This window comes from Neomonachus schauinslandi, chromosome 4 (assembly GCF_002201575.2).
Source record: "Neomonachus schauinslandi chromosome 4, ASM220157v2, whole genome shotgun sequence".
NCBI lineage: Eukaryota > Metazoa > Chordata > Mammalia > Carnivora > Phocidae > Neomonachus > Neomonachus schauinslandi.
This window is the reverse complement of record NC_058406.1, coordinates 124633572-124659068: the sequence shown is the minus strand read 5'-3', so window position 1 is coordinate 124659068 and position 25497 is coordinate 124633572. Positions and strand designations below refer to the sequence as shown.

Here is a 25497-nt window from a genome sequence, read left to right as displayed (position 1 = left end):
TAATTTTCAAGTACAAAATCTTTCCTTTGGATGAAAGACTATTAGGAGGAAATATTGTGAAAATACACATCCAAGAATTGATTACACAATTTAGTGGAAAAAAAATCAATATAAAGTAATCATAGTGGTATTTATAGTAAATAGTATTTCCAAATCCTCTCCCAGTCAACTATTATTTACTAAATATTAACTGATTGTGGATTATTTCATTATCAAGTCTATAATTTAGTATGGATTAATGACAAATAATTTTAGAAATCAGAATAAAAAGAGTGGAAAAAACTGCATAATTAGAGCCCCAGAAAATTTAGAAATATTTTCAGATCAATTATTACTTAAAATCATCTTTAAAAGTAAAATTTTCACTTATGGAAGAAAAATAAAATAAACCAAGAGGTTCCAGCTGAATAATACTTACCTAATATGCAATATAAATATTTCCACGTAAATTGCCCAGAACTTAGAAACCAGACTCACCTTATCACTGGAGTAAACAGACTATGAAGACGGCAATATAATCTCACTCCCTATTATAAAATAAAGATATGTCAAAAACAAGGAAGATCACTCAAAGGACAGACCAATGAAATTTTGAGACATATCCACTGTCAACATTCCGGAATCATTATATAATCTCTACCAATTTAAAAGTTATTCAACTGTTGTATTACATCAGAAAAATAATATAATTTAAATAATTAAAAACAGGATTAAATTGTACTATGAATTTGTCATATACATATGACATATACAAAGGGTTTTTAAAATTATTTTTCTTAAAATGTAAAATTTCAAAGTATTAGCAGAAAATAATTCTATGCAGCAATACCTCACACTACATGTACATTATATATCAATATAAATCTTGGTGTGCAAAGAAAACTGATGTTACATAAATTTTATATATTTATATATTTTTTAAACTTATTCAAGTATAATGGCCACTTGTTGCTACATGTGACATACTTTTCAGTGGATATAATCTGAGTGTGCAATTTCATTAGTTCCATTTAGAACTACGTAACAGTATGAAAAAAATGATCTAACCCTAGAATTCTTTAAATAGCAAGAAGAAATTGAGAGGCTTGCTTACGAATGCCATTTTCTATACTAGAAGAATTTTTTTAAGTCTCTTAACAGCATTTTATCTTGGTGAAGTATGACAACATGAATTCTGCTATTGATAAAAGGTTCTGGGAGAGGTTGTTACCTTTGAAATCACGTCCTGCATCTCATTTCTTGGATAAAATGTTCCATCATCATAGCGAAATCTATATAACATCTGTTCTGGCTTGAACTGATGTTTATCAGTAACTAAGAACATAGAAACAATATATTAAAATACTGACAATCTAAAAAGTGGAAAACAAAAACAAATAAATTTATAAAATACATATTCTTACATACTAAAATTTGTAGTTTTACCAAAAACTTTTGTTTCCCTAATGCAGTAATACTAATCCAGTATTCTGACAGTAAGATTTTGTTATATAATGCATTTACAATTTCCATATAATGATTTAAGAAATAAATTGAGATCAGCAATACTGTTAGCATAGTATAAGGGTATGTACAATGTATTATTTTATTTATATAAATATACAAAGTTGTGTTTTCTATTTCTTCACAGTGCCACAAAGTCGAGCAAAAAGTGTCCTTCAAAGAGCAGATAATCTAACTAGTGAATTATAATTCAATTCTCAGTTCTAGAAGTGAATTTTAGTATTTATCTGTTTTATCCCACAGCAATCAGGCCAAGACCACACATACACCAATCTTGACCATTTATTCTGTGTTTATTTTTTTTAAATGTTTTATTTATTTGACAGAGAGAGACACAGTGAGAACAGGAACACAAGCAGGAGGAGTGGGATGTGGAGAAGCAGGCTTCCTGCCGAGCAGGGAGCCCGATGCGGGGCTCGATCCCAGGACCCTGGGATCATGACCTGAGTGAAAAGCAGACGCTTAACGACTGAGCCACCCAGGCGCCCCTATTCTGTGTTTAGATCTCTGGAGTAGATAATTTCAATACGTAAATTCTTCCAAAATGTCAACAGTTTTCTGAAACTGAGAAATGCTTTTCTTACATGTCACTTAATATTTTTGCCCTCAGTGGCAATGAGAATGGTCATCCTCCACTTTCATCCTTGAGGTAAGAGTTTCATATTCATAAAGACTCCTATTTAACTTCCTCTCAAGTTTTCTTTTTTTCCAGGAAAAGTATGTTATAGACAGTCTAACAAAAAAATGATTGTTTGTGGAGAAAAAAAAAAAAAACACAAATTAAATCTCGAAGAGTTTATATTTAAATATTTTCTTTACAGGGAATGCAACATTTGCAGAAAAAGATAATTTACCACAATGGGCTCTGTTTTCATGATTAGCTAGAAGACTTTGACCTTTTTGTTTAAAATGTTGAAGGGGGATAAAAAGTTGTCAGAATTGATTTTCATGAACTACATTTGGTGAGGGGCGCCCGGGTGGCTCAGTAGGTTAAGCGTCTGCCTTCGGCTCAGGTCAGGATCTCAGGGTCCTGGGATCGAGCCCCAAGTCCGAGTCCGAGTCTGAGCCTGGCTCCCTGCTCAGCAGGGGGTCTGCTTCTCCCTCTGCCCCTCCCCCCTAGTCATGTTCTCACTCTCTCACTCGTGCGCTCTCTCTCTCTCTCATAAATAAAATCTTAAAAAAAAAATGAACTACATTTGCTGAATCCAGAAGAAAGCCAAAAGACTTATCACACATACATACACGTATGTGAAGTTTCAGCTATTTTACCCCAACCTACCCAAACCACGTGCATGGCTTGCAGCCATCAGATCGACACAGGACTGTTGCCAAAGAAAGATAGAAAACACCGCCTTTTGGCACCTTTTTATTTCCAGATCAAGCCAAAAAAGAAAAAAAGCATGTGTGAAAGAAAAATAATATCGAGAGAAATATTTTGCAATCCTATGGCATGTTTCAAGACCAGTTATTTATTTCTTCTCTGCAATCTACCTATTCTAATTTTTTTTTTGAAAAACAGTAATTGTTTAATAATATCAACTATTATAGACAGCATTCAGATTTCACCAGTTAGGTCATTTTTTAAAAAAACTGTTCATTCAAATCACAATTCCAGATAAGGTCCTTTGTACTACCGTTTTTTTTTTTTTTTTAAATTATTATTAACACATAATGTACTATTTGTTTCAGGGGTACAGGTCTGTGATTCATCAGTCTTACACAATACCTATTCTAATTTTTATCCCCTAAGATTCACTGAAATAAATTATTGTCTTGATATTTCAAAACTCAAGGAAACGTTGGGCCCAAATGCTCTTGCCATAAGAACACAAATGGTGATTTAAAATTCCTATTCAAAATGGAGTGCTTAGTTGTATGGCAAACTCTTACAGGACTTTGATAATTCATCTTGGGTTAATCTGCAACTCTTAGCTGTTGCCTTGGAAAAACAGTGAATCGTTCTGCATGCAAATGCACTCCCTCAACTTCTTGAACATGAAAAATGGGTTTATTAACCGTTGAGAGTGCGGGTCATGTGAGAAAGGTTGCTTAACGTTGTCTTCTAAACAACTGTGCAATATTGAGATATTACTAGGGATACAGCTGGCTTTCTAGGTGGTGGGGAAGGAGTGCTGATCTGTAGTATTCACCAATTTCTGTGGTATTAAATATTCCCACACTGGCCAATTTCAAGCTACTAAAATAAAGTCACTGAACACCGAGTTAGACGAGCAGTGATACATTATTATTTAGTATTTCCATACAGAAGTAATAGATATAAATAACACTAATAACACAGACAACAATAAAATAGAGTAAAATAATTAGGAAGTGATGAGTTTTAATAATATATGAACTTTGTTTATAGTACAATTTATGTACTATCTGTTCATATAATTTTTAATAATAGCTGTGCCTTACAACCAGCTTGCAAATTTCCAAGAAATTTATTTATTTATTTTTTAAAGATTTTATTTATTTATCCATTTGAAAGAGAGAATGAGAGAGAGAGAGAGCATGAGACGGGGGAGGGTCAGAGGGAGAAGCAGACTCCCCACTCAGCAGGGATCCCGACGTGGGACTCGATCCCGGGACTCCAGGATCATGACCTGAGCCAAAGGCAGCCGCCCAACCAACTGAGCCACCCAGGCGCCCCTCCAAGAAATTTAATTACCAGCTCTCTTAAGTTTGTATAAGCCAACTTCAGCACAATACTGGATATAATGAATGTGGTCTCTGAATTGCATAAGCATTTATAATGTAAATAGTAGACCCAGACAAGAAAATCTATCAGCATATCATACCGAAAGCATATGCTGTTTCAACCCAATAATTCCTGATATAGCAAGGCTTTTCTTTTATGAAGTTCTCAACAATATCTGCAATGTGAATAGTGGCAATAATAGTCAACTCTTTAAGCTTTCTCTCTTTAAAACAGATGATTCATTCAACTTTATTTTAGGAATTCTATTTTCACTAAATGCAGCTGGAAATACATACCAATAAAACTAGCATGTTTGGCTCATATTTCTACATTCAATAACATTATTAATGTACAATTGCATAATATGTTCTCTTACTCCCAATTCAGGGGAATGTGTACTAGTTAATTTTGGACACTTAAAAAAGTGATTACTTTTAGCAACAAAAATTCTGTATGCCAAATCTGAAATTACAACTGATCAAATCCTGATAAAAATAATAGTATAGGCCACTAAAATCAAACTGTGACAAATAGAACGATATTAACAGAGAGTACTCAGTGCTTTATTTTTCAGAAAAAGAGTTAATCAGGTTATAAATATCATTGTTCAAAAAGATTTATTACAAGTTAAGTAATCAAAGGGTTTTTGCATTTGAAATTTCAAAATAAATTTTAATCCAGAATTTATCTCTTACTTCCTGCTCAAAATTGTATTGGAGAAAAGTGGTGTCTGAAGTTGGAGGATAAGTTGATTAGGACTGAAATTCTACCATTCTGGTATCACTTACCAAAATAATCTTACATTTTTTTTTTTCTCTTTAAAGGGAGGCAATTAAAAAATATTGTGAGAAATATCTTAACAGAATAAATAAGAGTGGTTCTCTCTCTATGGAACTCTGTGATTCCTTCAAGAGCTTTTAGCAGTTATGAACTGAAGAATAGGTCAGATTCTAAAAGACTATTCATGAAGATATTTAACAAATATTATTCCAACTCTACTTTGTACTAACTTACAATTGACTTGAAAATGTTTGGCTAGCTATTCATGATTTCAGGCAAAGTAGTAACAGTTTTGTCATTGTAAAGTCAGTAAAATCCCACCCATAACAGTTATGCCTTCAGTTTTCAGAACCCAATGCACAATGCAAATAAGTAACTAGTTCTCATACAATTCCTAGGTCACCTTTGATGAAACAGGAAAGCAAGAGTGGAAGGGCGGCTTGAAAATAACCTAAAAGCCCCTTCAAAGGACATCCTCTCCCCCACACCCTGACTCTTTCCAGCTCTGGGAATAAAATTTCTGTAATTACCTTTTATCTATTACAAGGTACCTCAAAGTCAAAAAGGAAAATATTATAACAAACTTAGTGTGTTGCTCTTTCTAAATACAGTAAGCGATCCCATACAAGGACAAAAAGTTACATTTTTTAAATAATCTTTTAAATAATTTAAATAGCATCAATTGTTGATAGCTTTAAGATTTTTTTCTCCTATTTCTAATTCATAATGGTTTGAAATCACTCAAATTAACAACAAGTTACAAAAACCTCCACTGAAATAGAAATGTTACAAGTTATTTTTATGACTAGTATATGCTGATATTACTGTAAAACATTGACAGGTTTATATAATGATTACTCTGGCTTTAATATAGTTCCATAGATTTTATATTGACCTGGGAGCTATGCCTCAGTGGCAGACACCGGGTCGTTGTTTACCAAATTGGGTTAGCTTTAGTTTCCCCTGGGCATGCATCTACACTACATTTCTAAGTTGCTCCTGCAGTAAGGAGTGGCCATGGAACTGAGCTGCATTTAAGGACATACACACAAAAGTAAGGCACAACGGGGAGTGTACAAGCCCATTTAAAACAAACAAACCAAGAACTCCACCACTCCTTCAAGATGACCTTTAAGAGCCCTGCATTGAAGATGGATGAGCCTCTATCAGGCACCAAAACCCTGTGTGGGGGAGAGCACCCAACCCCATCCTCCACCAGTGACTGGACTTTACCTGAGCAAAAAAGTAGCTTCTAGGAATATAAGCCGCTGTACTGAGGTTTATATCTGTTACAGCAGCTAGTGTTAACTAAAACAGTTTTCCCTGCAAAAAGTTAATTCTCCCATCCTTGTAGATTTCTACCTTTCTGAAAGGAAATATGTCAACAGCTGGATTGCTTGATGAACAAGGTAAAAAGATGGTCTTAAAACTACGAGACCATAAGAAACAAAGGCCATTAGTTCATGTTTACATACCTTCAAGTATCTAGCATGATATCTTACACACAGAATGAAGGAAAGAGTCAGTAAGGAAAAGAATAAACAAAAGTGTTCATAAACAGATTTTCCCTCCTTTGCTCTATTGGTAAGACATAGTCCCTGGAAGAACATAGTCTAAATGAGAAAGGAATCATCTGATTTCTGAAGGTCTATGACTGTATGCAAATCCTCTCTATAGTCTACCTATTTGAGCTTCAGTAGACTGCAGGACAAAGCAAATATATTCCCTTCTTGACCCAAGTATATATTTGGACTCAGGGTTAGAGGAAAGGAAAGAGAAGCAGCAAAGAGGAAAGCCATCTAGCCCAACATCTTTTCATATTTACTTATAAGTTTCTGGATGATGCTTTTTAGCATACTAGGTGCTATATGGTGTTTTCACGATGCTAAAGAATCAAGTACAAAATCATATACAATTTATCAGTATTATCTGTTTACTCACAATATAATTATTCATTTATTCATTCACTGAGCAAATATTTATTGAGTACCTACATTTGAGGGGCATGGGAGGTCTTTACTATATATTAACAAACAAGGCTCCTGTTCTTATAGTACTTCTATTTTGATTGGGGGCCAGAATCGGCATGGATCAAGAGAGAAATAATAAATAAACAAATAAAATAACATAATAATTTTAGAGAGTGATAAGTTCATGAAGAAAATTTTAAAAACTAAAAACAGTTTACTGTAATAATGGGATGAGATTCTACAAGAGTGTCACTGAAGACATGAGTCATGAATACTGCGACTTTTGTCATTTCATTCACTGCTATCCCTCCAGCACCTAGAAAGGTCCCTGGTATATATTAGGAATTAATAAGTAATAGTTGAATGAGAACAGCAAGAGCAAAGATCCTAAATGCACAGTCATCCTGGAGTGTTTAAGGAAGAGACAGAAAGCCACACGGGCCACAGTGTAATGAGTTAGGTATAACACAATGTGCCAACTCACAGAGGAAGTCAGGGGCCCAATCATGTGGGGCCTTGTGGGCCATGGTAAGAGACCTGGACTGTGGTAAGGGGTTCCGGACTCTTCTTTGAGTTTAATGGGATGCTAGTAGATGATTATAAGCAGGAGAATACCTTGATCTTACATTTGTTTTAAAAGGTCGCCAGCTGTTACCTGGAGGCCATATCATAGAAATGGAGGACAAAAGTGGGAGCAAGGAAGGAGAAGATGGTGACTGGGAAGAAGGCGGGGATCCTGGAAGTGAGAGAAGTGATCTGATTAGGGATCTATTTTGGTGGTAGAATTCATAGGGCACCCAGTATGGTGGGGAAAAACTGGGAGGATCTGGTTCATTTTCATCCCACTCTAATAAAAAAAAAAAAAGAAAAAAAGAACACTGAAATACCTTAGTCAAATACCTGTGTTTATTCATAATTCCCTCTTTTTCTCCTCTCCCACATTTTGCATTAGAAATTCTTCAAGTTTTACTTCTTAGTCCCATTATCACTACTTTCTTCTTTCTTTGTTGTTGATGTTCTCAGGAATCTGGTGCTCTCTTGAAATGATTACCGAATTTGTCTCTGGATCTCTCTATACTCTGAGCTTTACACATACATTTTCAACCTCTTGCTGAGCACTCCCCTGTGGATGTCTCATACCCAACCTGCCACAAACTCTTCATCTTCTCCCCACCCTGCTCCTTCTCCTGAATAATCATCCCTGTCATCCAGATAGAAACCTCAGAATAACCTGATCCTGCTCTTCACTCATCTCCCACATCCAACAGTTATCAAATATGCTGCTTCAGCTTCACCAAGTCTCCCAGATGGGCCACTGTCATCATGCCCTAGAACATATCCCTCATCCTCCTACTGCAGGGAAAGGCGGGGGCCTCCTGATGGACGGGGCTCCCTGCAGTGAGGCCTCCTGATGGATGGGGCTCCCCGCAGTGTCTCCAACATCTCCACTCCACATTCCACACTGCTGCATCTAAGGGCTCTAAAAGCCAAGTTCTGGCCACTTTTCTGCTTAAAAGTGTCCATCATCTCCTCACCTTCAGAATAAACCCTACATATTACAGCCAGAGAGTTAAGATCTTGTGGGATCAGATGTGCCTACCTTTCTCACCGCACCCTTCCTCCCCAGTATATTCATCCATGAAGTAGACTGTCTTGCCTCGTGAGATTCTGTGCTAGTTCCTGAAGAGGCCACCATGAGCTTTCCCACTTCCATTCTGTAGCATCTATACTCTCCCTCAGGGCGGGACGTCCTTCTGCCCTTCTGTCCCTGTCAGAGTTCTACTCATTCTACAATGCCTTATATTAAGGCCCTTTCCCTCATAAAGCAGTCCCAAATACTCCAATTAGAACTGGCCATTCCTTCCTCCCAATCCCATAGTGACCTGTATTTCTAATTTTTGCCTGTTTTGTAGCCTTCACATTAAAGTTAACAAATATATCACCATAAACCCACACTCCCCAAAACTCCCAGAACTACAGTTCTGTATATGTTAGGCACTTGAAATGTTATTAAAAATACACGAGCATCCTATAATGTAGACATTTACTATAAACTAAATCGATTAATGGAATTAAGATGCTTCCAACTGGTGGACAAAGAGAATAAATTAGTAACTAATAAAATAATTACCATGGTGGATGATCCCATTTTCTAATAATGCTTGTCCTAAGTGTACACCTTCCTCAGGCCTGTGAATCTCTCCAATTTCCAACAGCCATGACACAAATTCACTGCAACAGAAATCCAGTGAAACAGTTAAATAGATCCCCCCACCCCAAGGAAGTCTATTTCTACCATGCTTTCATCAAGCAGCTTTGGAAGGAGTCTCAAAATATAAAGAAATATTTGCAGTGCATTTCAGTATGCATTTTTCACATAAGCAAAGCCCAAAATTATTTAAATTTTATTCTATTCTAGAAAACCCATGTCCATACATTCATGCTTACCCAAACCATATATAATAGCTATTTAACTTACTGAGACCTCTAATAAACACAAAGGGAAAATTTTAGAGTAGTTTTAACTATAAAGAGCATATAATAGATCCTAAAGATAGCTAACAGGCAAAATAGATAGAAAAATAATGACTTAATATAAGAGATAGACTTTCTGGAATATGGCTTTCCAGGCACAGAAAACCAGTGTATTTAAAACTCCAAGAAAGCAAAACACAGAAAACCAGTGTGTTTGAAGTTCCAAGAAGGCAAACCAAAAAAACCCTGCCCCATGTGGCAGATGGAATTCTAAACATGTCCTCTTACCCCCCTATCGAGAATACCATCCCTTGGTTTTGTAATCAAATCCTAATCTAGGTAGTGCTATGAATGGATTTAAATATATATATATATATATTTATTTGACAGAGAGAGAACAGCAGAGGGAGAGGGAGAAACAGGCTCTCCACTGAGCAGAGAGCCCGACGTGGGGCTCGATCCCAGGACCCTGGGATCATGACCTGAGCCGAAGGCAGACGCCTAACCGACTCTAAATGGATTTTGTATATGTAACCAAAATCCCAAGTCAGTTGACCTTAAAATATGTCAATTATTCAAGGGGCCTTGAACCAGTCAGTTGAGCACTTTGAAGCAGAGAGTTTTCTCAGGCTGATGGCACAAGAGTAAGAGAAAAGTTAAAAGCACAAGAAAGATTCAGTGAGCCATTGTTGCCTTTGAAGACAGAGGGGCCATGTAGCAAGGAATGCAGGAAGCTTCTAACTGAGAGTGGTCCTGGCCAACAGCCAGCACAAAATAGGACTTACTCTTACAGTCACAGAGGACTGAATTCTGTCAACAACCTGAATGTGCTTGCAAGTGGATTTTTCCTCAGAGCCTTAAGATAAGGGCCCAGCCGCAGTTCAGACCTTGATTTTGGCCTTGATTTTGGCCTTGTGAGACCCTAAGCGACGGCCCAGTATTGCTCATCTCGACCTCTTTCTGACCTATTGAATTATGAGCTAATGAATGGGTGTTGTTTCAGGGCACAAGAACATTGTTATTTATTTTGCAGCAATATAAAATTAATACACACCAAAAGTTCTACTATACTGTTTTCAAATTCTGAAGTTATTTAGTGGGGCACACGGGTGGCTCAGTCGGTTAAGTTGTTTTCGGCTCAGGACATGGATCTTGGGGTCCTGGGATCAGTCATGCCTCCAGCTCCCTGCTTAGCAGGGAGCCTGCTTCTCCCTCTGCCCCTGCCCCTTCCCATGCTTGGGTTCTCTCGCTCTCTCTCCCTCAAATAAATAAAGCCTTTAAAAATAAATAAATAAAGTTATTTAGTAAATTCATTCTTGTATTTAAACTGTCACCTGGGGGGCGCCTGGGTGGCTCAGTCGGTTAAGCATCTGCCTTTGGCTCAGGTCATGATCCCAGGGTCCTGGGATCGAGCCCCAAGTCCGAGTCTGAGTCCGGCTCCCTGTTCAGCGGGGAGTCTGCTTCTCCCTTTGACCCTCCCCCCTGTCGTGCTCTTGCTCTCTCTCTCTGACTCTCTCTCTCTCTCAAATAAATAAATAAAATCTTAAAAAAAAAAACAACTGTCATCCAAAAGGAATACTCCAACACAAAGCCATCCATCAGAACTGTCTACCACATACATCTGCTGTGGCTCTGAAAGGCCAGGGAGGATGCCAGGTCCCATCTTTTACCATATGGGGGGTGGGGGAGGAGCCCCAGACATCACAGTAGGATGATGTTTTGTAACACAGGAGAGCACCAGCTCGGTAGTGATGTTTTTTATGGCCCTGTGCTATCATTAAGAGAACACTAAATAGAGAAACATTTTACAATAAAATATTTTACCATGTTCATGCTATAAAAATCTAACATTTGAACTTTTACATAAAGTAATGGATACATTTTAGAACGGTTTCAACGGTTTCAATTTTACATAGAGGTCAGAGAAACCAAGCTATAGAAAGTGTCAGGAAATTACTTTTCCATTTATTTCAAAACCAAAAGCAACACATATGGCTAAAGTCAAATAACCGAGGGACATGGAATTCTAAAAATGGATATCTAGTCTAAAAAGCACATTTTAAGGCAGAAGAAGTTGTTAAAATGCTTTTAATTCTTCTATTAAAAGGAGCATTCCAAAAGAAAGAAAATTTAAAAAGAAGTAAACTTCAGTTTTTTCCTTGATGGCACAAAAATAATAAGAATACCAACTCCGGGGGCGCCTGGGTGGCTCAGTCACTTAAGCATTTGCCTTAGGCTGAGGTCATGATCTCAGGGTCATGGAATTGAGCCCCGCATCGGGCTCTGCACTCAGCATAGAGTCTGCTTGTCCCTCTCCCTCTGCTCCTTCCCCCATTATCTCTCTCTCTCAAATAAATAAATAAAATCTTAAAAAAAAATCAACTTTTAATAAATAAAAAGCTTTTAACTCCTAAGTATGTATCTGACGATTAGAAATAATGTATAGGAACAGCCAGCACAGGGCCGGGCTTAAGGCGGCCACTCTTCCCTTTGGTCCTGCAAGCTTCACCCAGCAGGGGCTCCCACATGCAGCTGTCCGCAGAACCCAGAGGACACACAGTGGATCTATGCTAAAAGCCCAGGCAACCTCTCTGCGTGTTGCTCTGTGCCAGATCCACTGCATGACCCTCTTTTTCAGACTCCTCACTGATAGTCCTCCATGCTGAGCCCGGCTGTCAAAGTGCTGGATTAATTTCGGGTTTAGACCGTGTGTCTTGCGTTCTCTAGTTCTCGGACTTGTAGGCCCCGTAGCTGCATCCTTGCTGGACTTCGTCCCCTCTCGGCGAACCCGCCTGCCTGCCAGCCCTGCCCGACCCCAGCGTCCGCTTTGCCCTTGGAACATGGTACATCTGAAATTGTTGACGTCAGGGATGGATGGATAGATGTCTTAAGCTTTCCATATTTCTGGCTCTAGGTCCATTCCTTCATCCCACTATGGTCCAGGAAATGTTGACAGGAAAGAGATATTCAAAAATGCCCAGAGGAATATTTTTTTTTAAAGAAAAACAAATCACTGAAGGAAGGGTAGCTAACACATGACATAGTGAAAATCTGAAAGAAATCCATGCACCCAGACTATTGACCTTACCTTCCAAGGAAGCATTTAGGGAATGTGGTCAGTTTTCTTTTTCTGTCTTTGATCAGATTCCCTTGTTTGCACATCATCTTATAGAGTTTCTCACCCTGTTCGGAGATCATTACCCAGGTGTCTTGCTCCATTCCTAATTTTAAACCTATTGAAAAGGAAACAAAGGACAGGTAACTGAAAAAGTCTCCTCACTCACTCCTGCCTGCATGAAACCAACATTTATTGCATGTCAACCCTGGGCAGGGGGTTGCAGATACAGAGCTCTGTACCACAGGACCCTGGTCTTCAAGAAGCTCAGGGGATCCCAGGGAGACAGTCAGGACAGGATCCCCAGGGCTGTGTGGCACCTTTGGTTTGGCCAGTGAAGGAAGAACAGCTGCAGTTCAGGCTCCAGGCACCCCTTCTGCAGCATTCGATCAGCACAACTGGACAGGTGGCCCTGAAAACAGCCTTACGGCAGAAGCTGTGACACAAGAAAGGCATATTCAGAGGATCTTACCTCTGAGAAGTATTAAGAAAGGTTTCACAGAAGACCAATGTTTAAACGCAGAGGGATGAACAGTATTTCCAGAGAGAGAGGAAGTGTTCACAAGAGCTACCTGAGGCGAAGCACCACAGGGGGCACACAGCCCCGGGCTCGAGGTGAGGACAGGGGCCACACTGGGTGAGTCAGGGAGGGGCTTTGCTCAACTGCAGGTTCCATGTCCTTCATCCCTGAGGTATCAGGGAAACATATAAGGGTTTGCACCAGAGGGAGGGGAAAAGCAGGGCAGGTACAGGAAAGAAAGTTTTGTTGCTTTGGAAACAAAGCTCAGACAACAGTATAGGAACAAACTGAAGGGGGCAGGCTTTAAAAAAGGGGAGATCATTAGAAGGAAACCTCAAAAATTCAGGTAAGGTCAAGCCCCTGCAGACAATAGTAGGGGCCATGGGGCAGAGAATGAAGCTGAGAAATATCTAGGAAGTGGTATTGATAGGATACAGCAAAGGGTTAAATGTAGGCATTATGGAAAAAGAGAGATCAGGATGCCTTCCAAGCTTTTGAGGAAAGCCGAACTGGGAAATAGGGGGGAAGAAGCATATTTGGAAAAGAGTTTCAGGTAAGGAGGAGTCCAGTACCATGCAGGGTGACTCTGGACATTCAGGTAGAGCCTAAGAGTCAGTGGAACGCATGCACATGAAGCTCAGGAGACAGGACAAGGCAGGACACAAAGATGGAGAAAGTGGCAGTGCAGACATGGACGTGAAGCTGGTAGGAATCAGTAACCCAGGCAAGGATGTATCTTAGAGGGGACCAGTGTCAAAGCTGAAACCCGAGGAATACCCACAATCAGCAGATGGAACTGACGAACTGTTGCAGAAGAAATACTTGAATTAGGGTGCCTGGGTGGCTCAGTTGGTTTAGCATCTGCCTTCGACTCAGGTCATGATCTCATGGTCCTGGGATTGAGCCCCGCATCAGGCTCCTTGTTCAGCAGGGAGTCTGCTTCTCCCCCTGCCCCTCCCATGTGCATGCGCTCTTTCTCTCTCTCACAAAAATAAATAAATAAAATCTTTTTAAAAATACTTGAATTATTTTTAGTCTTCTAGCTACAAAATTTTTTATTAAAATTTTTATTTTTTACAATGGAGGAGCAATTACCATTTGTCAGTAGTAGAGAATAATCCATTAAGAATAGAGCCTGTTAACATAAACAAATTTATAGAATGTGCTTGTTTGCTTCTTTGCTTTCTTTCTCTTTCCCTCCCTCCTTTCCTTCCTTCCCTTCCTCCCTCCCTTCCTTCCTTCCTTCCTTCCTTCCTTCCTTCCTTCCTTCCGTCCTTCTTCACTTTAGGTTTATCTATATGCATAGCCATTCTGGAAAAAAATAAATAAATAAAGCTTCAACTTGACAAAACATTTATTTTACCTTTTAAATGATTTGCTACGCTATTTGAATTGATTGCTAGATTCAACAAAACTTAAAGAATCAGCTATGTATTCATAATCTTTGTTTTAAATTTTTCTAACTGGCTCTCCATCCAAGATCAATCAAAGGAGTTAGTATTTGAAAATGCTTTGGAAATTCTCAAACAAATGTGTACTATGAATATTTTTTTTTAAGATTTTATTTATTTATTTGAGAGAGAGAGAATGAGAGACAGAGAGCATGAGAGGGAGGAGGGTCAGAGGGAGAAGCAGACTCCCTGCCGAGCAGGGAGCCCGATGCGGGACTCGATCCCGGGACTCCAGGATCATGACCTGAGCCGAAGGCAGTCGCTTAACCAACTGAGCCACCCAGGCGCCCGTGTACTATGAATATTTTAATAGAAGTAGGAGCTTTGTATGTTCTTCAAGGGAAAATTTCTGAAGATGGAAGAAAGGGTTCTTTGTGTTCTGAAATTTCATCAGCAATGAGATATTTTGCTCCTAAGTCTCTGAGGAAAAGGAATGAACACTGTCTTGTTTCTTATCAATTATTTGGTAAAGAAATTAGTAGTAACACAAGCATTTCTATTTCCTACTTGAATTACAGGAATGTGCTTAACTGCAGATAAACTTGACACAACTGAGTATTGCCAGATCAAATACCTTTTGCAAATCTTGCTAAAAACATGAAGCAATTTTGAGCCAGGCCTCCTCATATGAACAAACTCCTTATTGGGTTGCATTATATTCAATGGCATTGTAACAATTTTCTAATGTTAATGTATAACCAGAGTGCCTTATTCTATAATTAGGATACTAACATATTTGGTCTAGAAATTTTCAGTGTACTGTTAAAGATATAACTGCTGAAGGCCCTGCATTATACTATTGAAGTTTGTCTCTTACAGGAAAACCCCATAATGATGTTTTAGAAATGGTAAGAATAAGGTGCAAAGAAAATTGAACACATTTTAAAGCAAATGAAACTGTTTGCTGTAGACTGAACGTTTGCATGCCTCCCAAATTCATATGTTGAAACCTAACACCCAATGTGATGGTATTAGGAGGTAAGGTGTTGGGGAAGTGATTAGGTCATGAGGGTGGAGTCCTCATGAATGGGATTAATGGCCTTATAAATGAGACACAGAGAGATCTTCTGCCCCTCTGCTACGTGAGAACACAGTGAGAAAATGGCCATCTATGAACTGGAAAACTGCTGTCACCAGATACTGAATCTGGGGCTCCCAGCCTCCAGAACTGTGAGCTACAAATTTCTGTTGTTTATAAGCCACCCAGTCTGTGGTATTTTGTTATAGCGCCTCAACAGACTAAGATACTATTTAAAAGACACTGCTTGCCACAATATATCATTTTACTAAATATACAATGTTTTTCTTTTCTTTTAGCAGTAATATTAGAAGTATTCAAAATGAATTTTAGGGGTGCCTGGGTGGCTCAGTCGGTTAAGCATCTGCCTTTGGCTCAGGTCATGATCTCAGGATCCTGGGATTGAGTCCCACATCAGGCTCCCTGCTCAGTGGGGAGCCTTGCTTCTACCTCTCCCTCTGCCTGCCACTCCCTCTGATTGTGCTCTGTCAAATAAATAAATAAAATCTTTTTTTTTAAAAAAAAAAGCATTTTAGCATGAGTCTTACATCACATGGGAAATCTAAGTGAATATCATATGCCTTTTTACTTTCTCATAACTTCTGCCCATTATCTGCTTTCTTGCTAAGTTGTAATCTTCACAAAGTATAATAGTGCTCAATTCATACACCCACCTTTTCGCCGTTCTCTTTCTTTCAAAATAGCTTCAAACCATTCATGTTTCTCCTCAGGTGTTTTTGCCATACACACAAACCATTTATTTTTCGCTGTGTTATGTATCTTCCATCCATTGACAACAATGTGTCCACTGCTATGGAAGTCAGCTGGAAATTAATGGGTAAAGGTGAACAACAAATATAATATCAATACAATCATTCAATTCTCAACAGTTCCAAGATCACTGAATTCTCAAAAGTATCTTTGCTTTATATGTGTGAATGAAGAACATAAAAACAAAAAAATTAAGTGTTTATATATTAAATGCCGTCAGTACTCAGGAATAGAACATTTCTAACTCATAACATTAGTATATTACATGAAACTGAACATCTGAACTAATTAATATTCCTTTCCTCTATGTCCAAAAATATTGTGAAAGTTCCTAAAGTAATAAAAAAAGAACTTTTAAAAGATTTTCATCTCAATAATCGAATATCCAAGGTGTCAGATTCATTTTGTCTTTTTAATATTCCTTTGAAATATTATTCTAGGTTTCAAAAGCGAACTATACCGCCACAGAACAATTCTCAGCTGTTTAATGAACCGCACAATAAGAATCAGAACAAATGAATGGAACATACCAAGAGTACATTTACCTAATCTTCAATAAATGGAAAGGTTCAAATGCCTTATCATTATCATTGCTCATGGTTGAAAAATACACACTCTTTAAAATTACCACATCATTCCATATAATTGGCTTGAATAAAAACAAAAAAATTTTTTGAGTCTGAATTCACATTGTCTTTTTCTATGTCTCAACATAATTTTGGCTACATTGTCAATGCTGGATTTGAAAATGCCAACAGAAAACCCTCTATGAGAGTTTTCTGCCTAATAGCAGGTAGAGAATAGTGATGTTACTTGTATCCAGCCTGTACTGGCATGACAGTCTGCAAAGCAAAGATTCAAAATGAAAAAACATATGACAAAGGCCTGAGTCAGCACCTGCACCAATTTAAAGTGACACTTTTAATTCATCTCCCGGAGAGTCACTAAACAGCAATGGTGGGTAGCCAGGAGGTGAGCCACAAAATGTTAAAGGTGGTTTAGAGAAATGACTTCGTGGCACGGTACTATTTTTTTTTTTTATTTGACAGAGAAAGAGACAGCGAGAGCAGGAACACAAGCAGGGGGAGTGGGAGAGGGAGAAGCAGGCTTCCCGCCGAGCAGGGAGCCCGATGTGGGACTCGATCCCAGGACCCTGGGATCATGACCTGAGCCGAAGGCAGACGCTTAACGACTGAGCCACCCAGGCGCCCGGCACTGTACTATTTTTTATTTCTTTATTTTTTCTCAAATGGCTTATTTTATTTGGTGAGTTCTGAATAGAGGCAGGCATGGTTGGCACTCACTCTCCCCAAATCTTGTCCCCATTGTCTTTTTAGCTCCAAAATCACCATACAGTATATGTGACCAGATTAACTATTCCAAAAATGCATTTTCAAATGATTCCATATAGTTGAGGGTCTTTAAAAATTCCAAGTTATATATGAGCCAGGATAGACTTATATTAGATCTTAGTCTATAATATATATATACATACATATATGTGTGTCTATATATATATATATATATGCCATAATCCCATTAATAATAACAATTCTGATAAAATAGTGATTCAAACTAGCAGAAGATTTCCACCATCAGGCAATAAGTCTGTTTTTAAAAGGAATTTTTGTACTTTCCTTCTTACCCTTACATATTTAATTCATATTCATATCCTATACAAAGTAGCAGATCCTAGTAATACATGTCAGATAGGTATCAATGACATTAGTAAGAAAGTAAAAATTATTAGTTAATAATTATACCATAATGCCTTGTTACCTCCTACAAAAATCACCAACTGAGAAATAATGATAAATTGGTGGGGAAAAAAGATCAAATTGTACATGTCTACACACCCTCCTCCTCAAATGTGTCACCTTACAGGGTCAGTATCACAAACAAGCATAATCTTTTCAGACTCTCCCGTCTTCCACAATCAGATCGAGATTAGCTAAGTGAACCCAGCACTGCAGCTTAAAAGACCCCACATTCCCACTAGTGTTATTCCCCTTTTAATCATATTCCAGGTAAAGAAAATCACAAGAACCACACACAATGTACAGTAATTAAATATTGGACTTACTTTAAAATGAACATAATGTATTCTTCCCATAGAACACTGAGGAACACAAGTTCATGTGCTAGGCTGATGCTCCTGACCCTGCACATCATATGCCCGGGGCCAGACAGCCCTGTAACCTGGGTCTTCCTTCCTTCCTTCCCTGGATTATTTGAGCCTGGCATTGCTCTCTCCACACCCTGCTGACTCTTCCTTCAACATTTTTCATCAGGCCATTCCTTACTTCAAAAGCCTTTGGTAGCTCACCACTGAATCAAGTGAAAACATGAAAGCTTGCTTTCGTGCTTCTTCTTAAATTGACCCCCCCCACACACACTGTGTTCTTCTGTGGCCCTGCCACTTTCTGCGGCTTTCCTTGTCCTGTGACTTACCCGTTCTCCAGGCTGATGCTCACTCTCAAGCTACCCAGCTCTGCTCTCTGCCTCAGCAACTCTTTCTTCTCCTTAAAGTGTACCCAGATCTTTTGCGAAGCCTTGCTTAACCATTACAACCTGGGCATTCAAACTTCCCTTGGAAAATGTATGATTAAACTCAGAACCAGACAAGTCAGCATGTGATTGCACGTGGCCATTGTTTCATGAACAGAAAGCAAGATTATTAACTGACTGTAAAATCTGCCAAGTCAAATAAAAGGTTAATTGCTGTACCAATACAATACTTTGAAAGAACAGCTTATGTCACCTAATAATTTAAAATGAAAGGATAGGGGCGCCTGGGTGGCTCAGTCTGTTAGATGTCTGCCTTCGGCTCAAGTCATGATCCCGGAGTCCAGGAATCGAGCCCTGCATCAGGCTCCCTGCCTAGTGGGGAGTCTGCTTCTCCTTCTTCCCTTCGCCCTGCTCGTGCTCTCTCTCACTCTCCTTCAAATAAATAGATAAAATCTTTTAAAATAAATAAATAAATAAATAAAATGAAAGGATAATATTCCTTTTTTTTTTGAAAGATTTTATTTATTTGTCAGAGAGAGAGAGAGAGAGAGAGCACAAGCAGGGGGAGCCGCAGGCAAGGGAGAAGCAGGCTTCCCACGGAGCAAGGAGCCCAACGCGGGACTTGTTCCCAGGACCCTGGGATCATGACCTGAGTTGAAGGCAGATGCTTAATTGACTGAGCCACCCAGGTGCCCAATAATGTTCCTTTTTAAAGTTTATGTGCTAGCCACTTTCTATCACTAATTTTAAAAATCATAATTTTAAACATATATACAAACATGTATGTGTATATATAAAACAAGACTCAAAAAGTAGTATAAATATCACAGTGATATCAGTTACCAAATTACCAATGTTCTACCAAATAAGCAACTGATTCTCATTTATTCTGAAATGAGAATTAGTGATATATAAATGGCTTCATAATTTCAATCACAGCACATTTTTCAATAACTTCATTCTAAAAAATAAGTTTGAATTCAACTTATTTATTAAGAACAGCCACACAAAGATCATGGAAGGGGCACATGGGTGGCTCAATCAGTTAAGCATCTGCCTTCATGGGGCACCTGGGTGGCTCAGTCGGTTAAGTGGCTGCCTTCGGCTCAGGTCATGGTCCCAGGGTCCTGGGATTGAGCCCCGCATCGGGCTCCCAGCTCTGCAGGAAGCCTGCTTCTCCCTCTCCCACTCCCCCTGCTTGTGTTCCCTCTCTCTCTGTGTCTCTCTCTGTCAAATAAATAAATAAAATCTTGAAAAAAAAAAAAAAGCATCTGCCTTTAGCTTAGTTCATATCAGCTCAGGTCATGATCCCAGGGTCCTGGAATCAAACTCATGAGCCCATGTCAGGCTCCCTGCTCAGTAGGGTGTCTGCTTCTCCCTCTGCCCCTCCCCCCCCATTCTCTCTCTCTCTCTCTCAAATAAATGAAATCTTTAAAAAAACAAAATCATGGAAAAGCCCAACAGTGCTTTTCCTTAGTAGAAATTTAAAAATATTTTTTAATGAAAGAATAATTTATTAATGCCAAATGTAGGAATTTGTAAGTTTCAATGGATCTAAAATATAATTCTACAGGAAGTGTTAAAAAGGAATGGAATTAAAATTGTCATTCATTAAGTGTAGAATATCCAAATTCAACAGTCTCTAGGCACTGATGTCTTTTCCGAAAGAGAAAAATCCAAGGGGCAGCCCTGAACAACTTACTCATTACTTTGAAGCTATACAGTTTACAAATTCCTCACTCTTAATTCAGCATAGTTTTACATAATGAGATGAGGTTTTTCTAAAACTGATACTACTATAACTCTCAGTGGAAATGCTGGTATCTTTTCAATAGTGTGAGTTTAATGAGATGGAAGCTAGCCAAGTATTCAGGCTAGGAAACAGAAGAAACTGCCAGAAAATATTATTCAAAACATCAAGAAACTGATGTCTAAACAATGTGTTTAACCCTTATTCTGGTGATCAACAGTGTGCATGCACAAATTTCTAAGAGAAATTTTAAAAATTATAATTTACTCACATTATGAATACTTAACGCTGAAAAAATTACTTTTTGGAATAAATCTTTGATCTTATCAAATAACAGAAGAAAATTTTCTGGCATCCAAAATTTCATTTGACATTATTTATGGCAAAAAAAGTTTTTTAAAAAAGGTTCTAACTGATTTTTCCTTTTAAAACTAGAAGTAGCTTCCTTAACCTTTTTGAAATTCCCAATAACATATTGAAAATTTAAGTGTATCAGGAAGGAACTAATATATGCCTGAGTCTTTTCAACATTGTAAAGTTATGCTGCTTTTTAATTAAGAATGTATTCAATTCAGCTTATACAACAGTACTATGGTTGTTAAGGTAACTATGGTTTATCTATTTTGTTGACTATTAAGTAACAATAAATATATGTTATGTGGTGATAAGACATGAAGATAAAGATGACTATAATTCAGAAAATGATTCTATTTAATTGAAAAGAGGATATAAAACTATAGAGTTCATGTTTTTAAACATTTTTTAAAAATCTGTGCATAAAAAGAAAATTAAAGGAATATTTTAAAATTCTCATTTATTTCTCTTTAGATGATGAAATTATCTAGTATTTTCAACATATTTCTGTTATTTCTAAATTTTCTCTAATTAGCAAAATTTAATTTAAAAAAAACCCAATGTGTTTAATATCTTTAAATGGTTTAAAATATTTATATTGAAGGGCGCCTGGGTGGCTCAGTTGGTTAAGCGACTGCCTTCGGCTTAGGTCATGATCCTGGAGTCCCAGGATCGAGTCCCGCATCGGGCTCCCTGCTCGGCGGGGAGTCTGCTTCTCCCTCTGACCCTCCTCCCTCTCATGCTCTCTGTCTCTCATTCTCTCTGTCTCAAATAAATAAATAAAATCTTTTAAAAATAAATAAATAAATAAATAAAAATAATAAAATATTTATATTGAAAATGACAGCTGAAATCTTTCTTTAAAAAAAATCTATTTACTCTAAAGAACACCTTAAAGAATAAATAAACTTCCAACTTATTTATTTTAAATTTGACCATTGTATTGAAATTTGTGGTTTGTGTAACACTGAACTGCAGATCATATTTACTAAAGGTCACCATTTTGCCCTCTGTCCAACTACACAAATAAACTAGTTCTTAAGAAAGAATACAATACAAAAATAAACTAGTTCTTAAGAGAGAATATAAATGGGGGCGCCCGGGTGGCTCAGTTGGTTGAGCGACTGCCTTTGGCTCAGGTCATGATCCTGGAGTCCCGGGATCGAGTCCCACATCAGGCTCCCTGCTGGGCGGGGAGTCTCCTTCTCCCTCTGACCCTCCCCCCTCTCATGTGCTCTCTCTCTCTCATTCTCGCTCTCAAATAAATAAATAAATAAAATCTTTAAAATAAAAAAAAACGAGAGAATATAAATGATCTGTTGTTACCTTCTGAGTGAATTTCTAAGCATATACTATGAAAATTACCAAGAAAGTTAATGGCAGAAAGTTCAACAGCTTTCCTATTTAGGTCTTAAGCTGGATACTTTTTATGCATTATGATCAAACTAATATCTCAGAAAGAATCTTCAAAGAAGACTTAAATTAGAATTAGCCAAAATGAGAAATGGATCTAGAGAATGGTGGAATAGAAATTTTGGCCACAAACTCAATGGCTACCACCTTCCTTGAACATAAGCAGTAATGGATAACATGGATATATTAAAATAAATACACAAATTTTTACATTTCTGCATGTTATATCATTATTGCATCAATTTTTTGTATTCTGAGATATAACTGATATAATCCAACTCATTAAACATTATAAGTAAAAGTATAATCAGGTTTATTTTTCAAAAAGATTTTAGATAGTTACACACTGGCTAAAAGCTTAGTCTCATTCCAAATGCAATTATTTCTTCTGCAAGTTTTGAGCTAAATCAATACAGTGTCTGATGGAGTCCTTAGAAAAGAAAAGCATTTTACTTATACCTAGAGTATGCAAAAATACCTAATATTTTTATAATATATTCAAGTAGATGGGGGAACATTTAAACTTTTCATCAAAAGTTCTAAGCACTCTTAAAAATATATCTTGGTTAATTAATTTGTATTATTTACCCACAACATGGTATAGTCATTGTTTGGTTTTGGTTTTGGCAATGAGCAGATGAGCCTGACAGTATTTACCATCCCTCATGTAACTCATCCAGGGTCCAAGTGTGGGAAGGACTTGACATACGGACATTGGTCAGCTCTGCGGAGATCTATCAACATCAGAGCTCCCATTCATAGAGTTTAAAGTAAGAACACTTGGGGCACCTGGGTGGCTCAGTCATTAAGCGTCTGCCTTCAGCTAAGGTCATGATCGCAGGGTCCTGGGATCAAGCCCCGCATCTAGCCCCGCATTGGGCTCCCTGCTCATCGGGAAGCCTGCTTCTCCCTCTCCCACTCCCCCTGCTTGTGTTCTCTCTCTCACTGTGTCTCTCTCTGTCAAATAAATAAATAAAATCTTAAAAAAAAAAAAACAGTAAGAACACTTAAAACCTGAGCTCATCAAAAAGAAATGGAGATTTTGTGATGGAAATGACCAAGAAAACAAAAAAGGAGAAAGTTGGTGTAGCACCCAGATCGTTTCTTAGAAGAAACGAACAACCAAAGTTAATCTCTATATACTGATGCCTTATCTCTTCACAGCTCTCCAGTTGGTCCCTATAGATTTAAAACCCATATGGAACCTCTGCTCCCTATTTCTCAAGGCATGGCCATGGTCACCAAGGAAACCTCACTCCAGTCCCAGCTTCATATTAAACATCTGGGTTAACTTGGACGAGTTAGTTCTTCAATGTGGCTTCATTTCCATCATCTGAAATGTTAAGAGGGTATATTAGTTGATCTTCAAGATCCTAATGATCTTCAGAAATTCTATTTTTGAGTTTCCAAGTCCTGGCTGAGGATGTACGCTTATCCTAAAGACCTAGTAGTCACCTTACTAGAATACTAAATTTTCTTTGCAGGAAGCAAAAGGAAGGTAGCCAGCTGCAGCCTAAAATTTCTTTAAGTGACCTTGTAGCAAGTATTTGTAGCCAAATTCCTGCAACATGCTGTGTATATATGTTAAAGGAAGAAATAAGGCCTTAACTGGATACTACAAAGTATAATTAATTCCTTCATCATATTTCAATGAAACCTGAGCCTTGGAAGTTTGTGCCAAGAGGTGTCATCAGACAATTTATGACTAAATATTCTGAAATGCCCTGTCTTCCCCACTAATTCATATCTACCAGGGTCTGAAGACTTGTTTCCCTAACATCCCTATCCCCCAGGTACTGAGGTCCTGAAGGCTACAATCTTACCAGCACTAAAAGAACATTTTCATGGGATTGAATCCAAAGGCCATTTGCTCCATCACCCAACATAGGTTCTCACTGCCCTACATCTATGCTGAAGATGGTATTCTTTTTTTTTTTTTTTTAAGATTTTTATTTATTTGACAGAGAGAGACACAGCAAGAGAGGGAACACAAGCCCCGATATGGGGCTTGATCCCAGGACCCTGGGATCATGACCTGAGCCGAAGGTAGACGCTTAATGACTGAGCCACCTGGCACCCCTGTAGACGGTATTCTATGCCCATGCCTCCAATGGCCCCGGGCTCTTAGATTTCCTTATCTAGTGCCCCAGTTTCCCAAAATGTAGGAATCATTGTCAAATTCATCAAAATTTACCAAAATTCACTTAGATTACCCGTGCAAATGGTACAAATGGGGACGACCACACCATCAGGGGGAGAGGGAAGGAAATGAGACACAGGAGCTGTGTGCCCATGAAAAGGCATAAAAAGGGGAGAAAACAAAGAGAAGGCTAAAGCAACAGGGGACAGGTGGTTCCAGCAGGGGGAGACAGGGCCAAGAAGGAACAAAGTGGAGGTTTGAGTGTGCCTTCTTCGGCCTTCCTTCCACCCACCTCAAGTACAACATGGGCTTTTGGATATTCTCTTGAGCAGTCAGGTTACCGAAGCAAGATAGCTGTTCACATGTAGACAGACAACATTCCTAAATGTCACTAGAGTCCTCTCAGAGCATTAAAATGAATTAAAATACCACCTTATAAAAAATATTGTGCACATCCTGACATGGAAAAATAGCCTACTAAGTCCCACATGTTAGCATGTGAGTATGTGCGGACAGGGATTTTCAGCTGTGCCAGCAGTCAGACAGCTCCCACACCTACATCCCTCCTTTAGCCCATGTGGAACCTCGCCACAAGATGACTTGGTTCCCAGGAGAGTACACCTGAGTTTTGCTCATTGCGCATCTTTTCCCCTTACCTGCAGCAATCATGCTTCACTATTTATGTTCTGGGCAATGTTTTAGGATGCTAACAATGGGATAGAGAAATGGTACACAGGTGAGCATCTGAAAATTTGTGCCCATGCAGATGGTAAACATTCTTCTCCCCTCTGGGACTAAGAGATGGCAACAAAGGTATGTGGTAGCAGGGAGCTGATCTGTGCCCCAAACCCATGTTTAAATGGGGTATTATAAAGACATTTCTCTATATGGGAATTAAAGTCACTTAGCAACAATTAATATATTCTGTTTCATCTTGTCATTTCTCCTAGAAGCATATCTTTGAAATTCGAATTAAAATCATTGGGGGGGAAAAATGTGATCCAATTTACTAATCATGCATATTA

At 38.3% G+C, this 25497-nt stretch overlaps 1 protein-coding gene across 1 annotated transcript in view; it reads right to left on the bottom strand.

Moving 5' to 3' along the window:
- PREX2 (phosphatidylinositol-3,4,5-trisphosphate dependent Rac exchange factor 2) overlaps positions 1–25497 on the bottom strand; it is a 284920-nt gene that overhangs the window by 152563 nt on the left and 106860 nt on the right. The window contains exons 9-13 of the mRNA XM_044914225.1: positions 16211–16360; positions 12521–12665; positions 9089–9189; positions 1211–1314; positions 478–527 (exon numbers count right to left, since the gene is read on the bottom strand). Coding sequence (XP_044770160.1) covers positions 478–527; positions 1211–1314; positions 9089–9189; positions 12521–12665; positions 16211–16360 — 550 coding nt within the window. The remainder of the gene's footprint in view (positions 1–477; positions 528–1210; positions 1315–9088; positions 9190–12520; positions 12666–16210; positions 16361–25497) is intronic.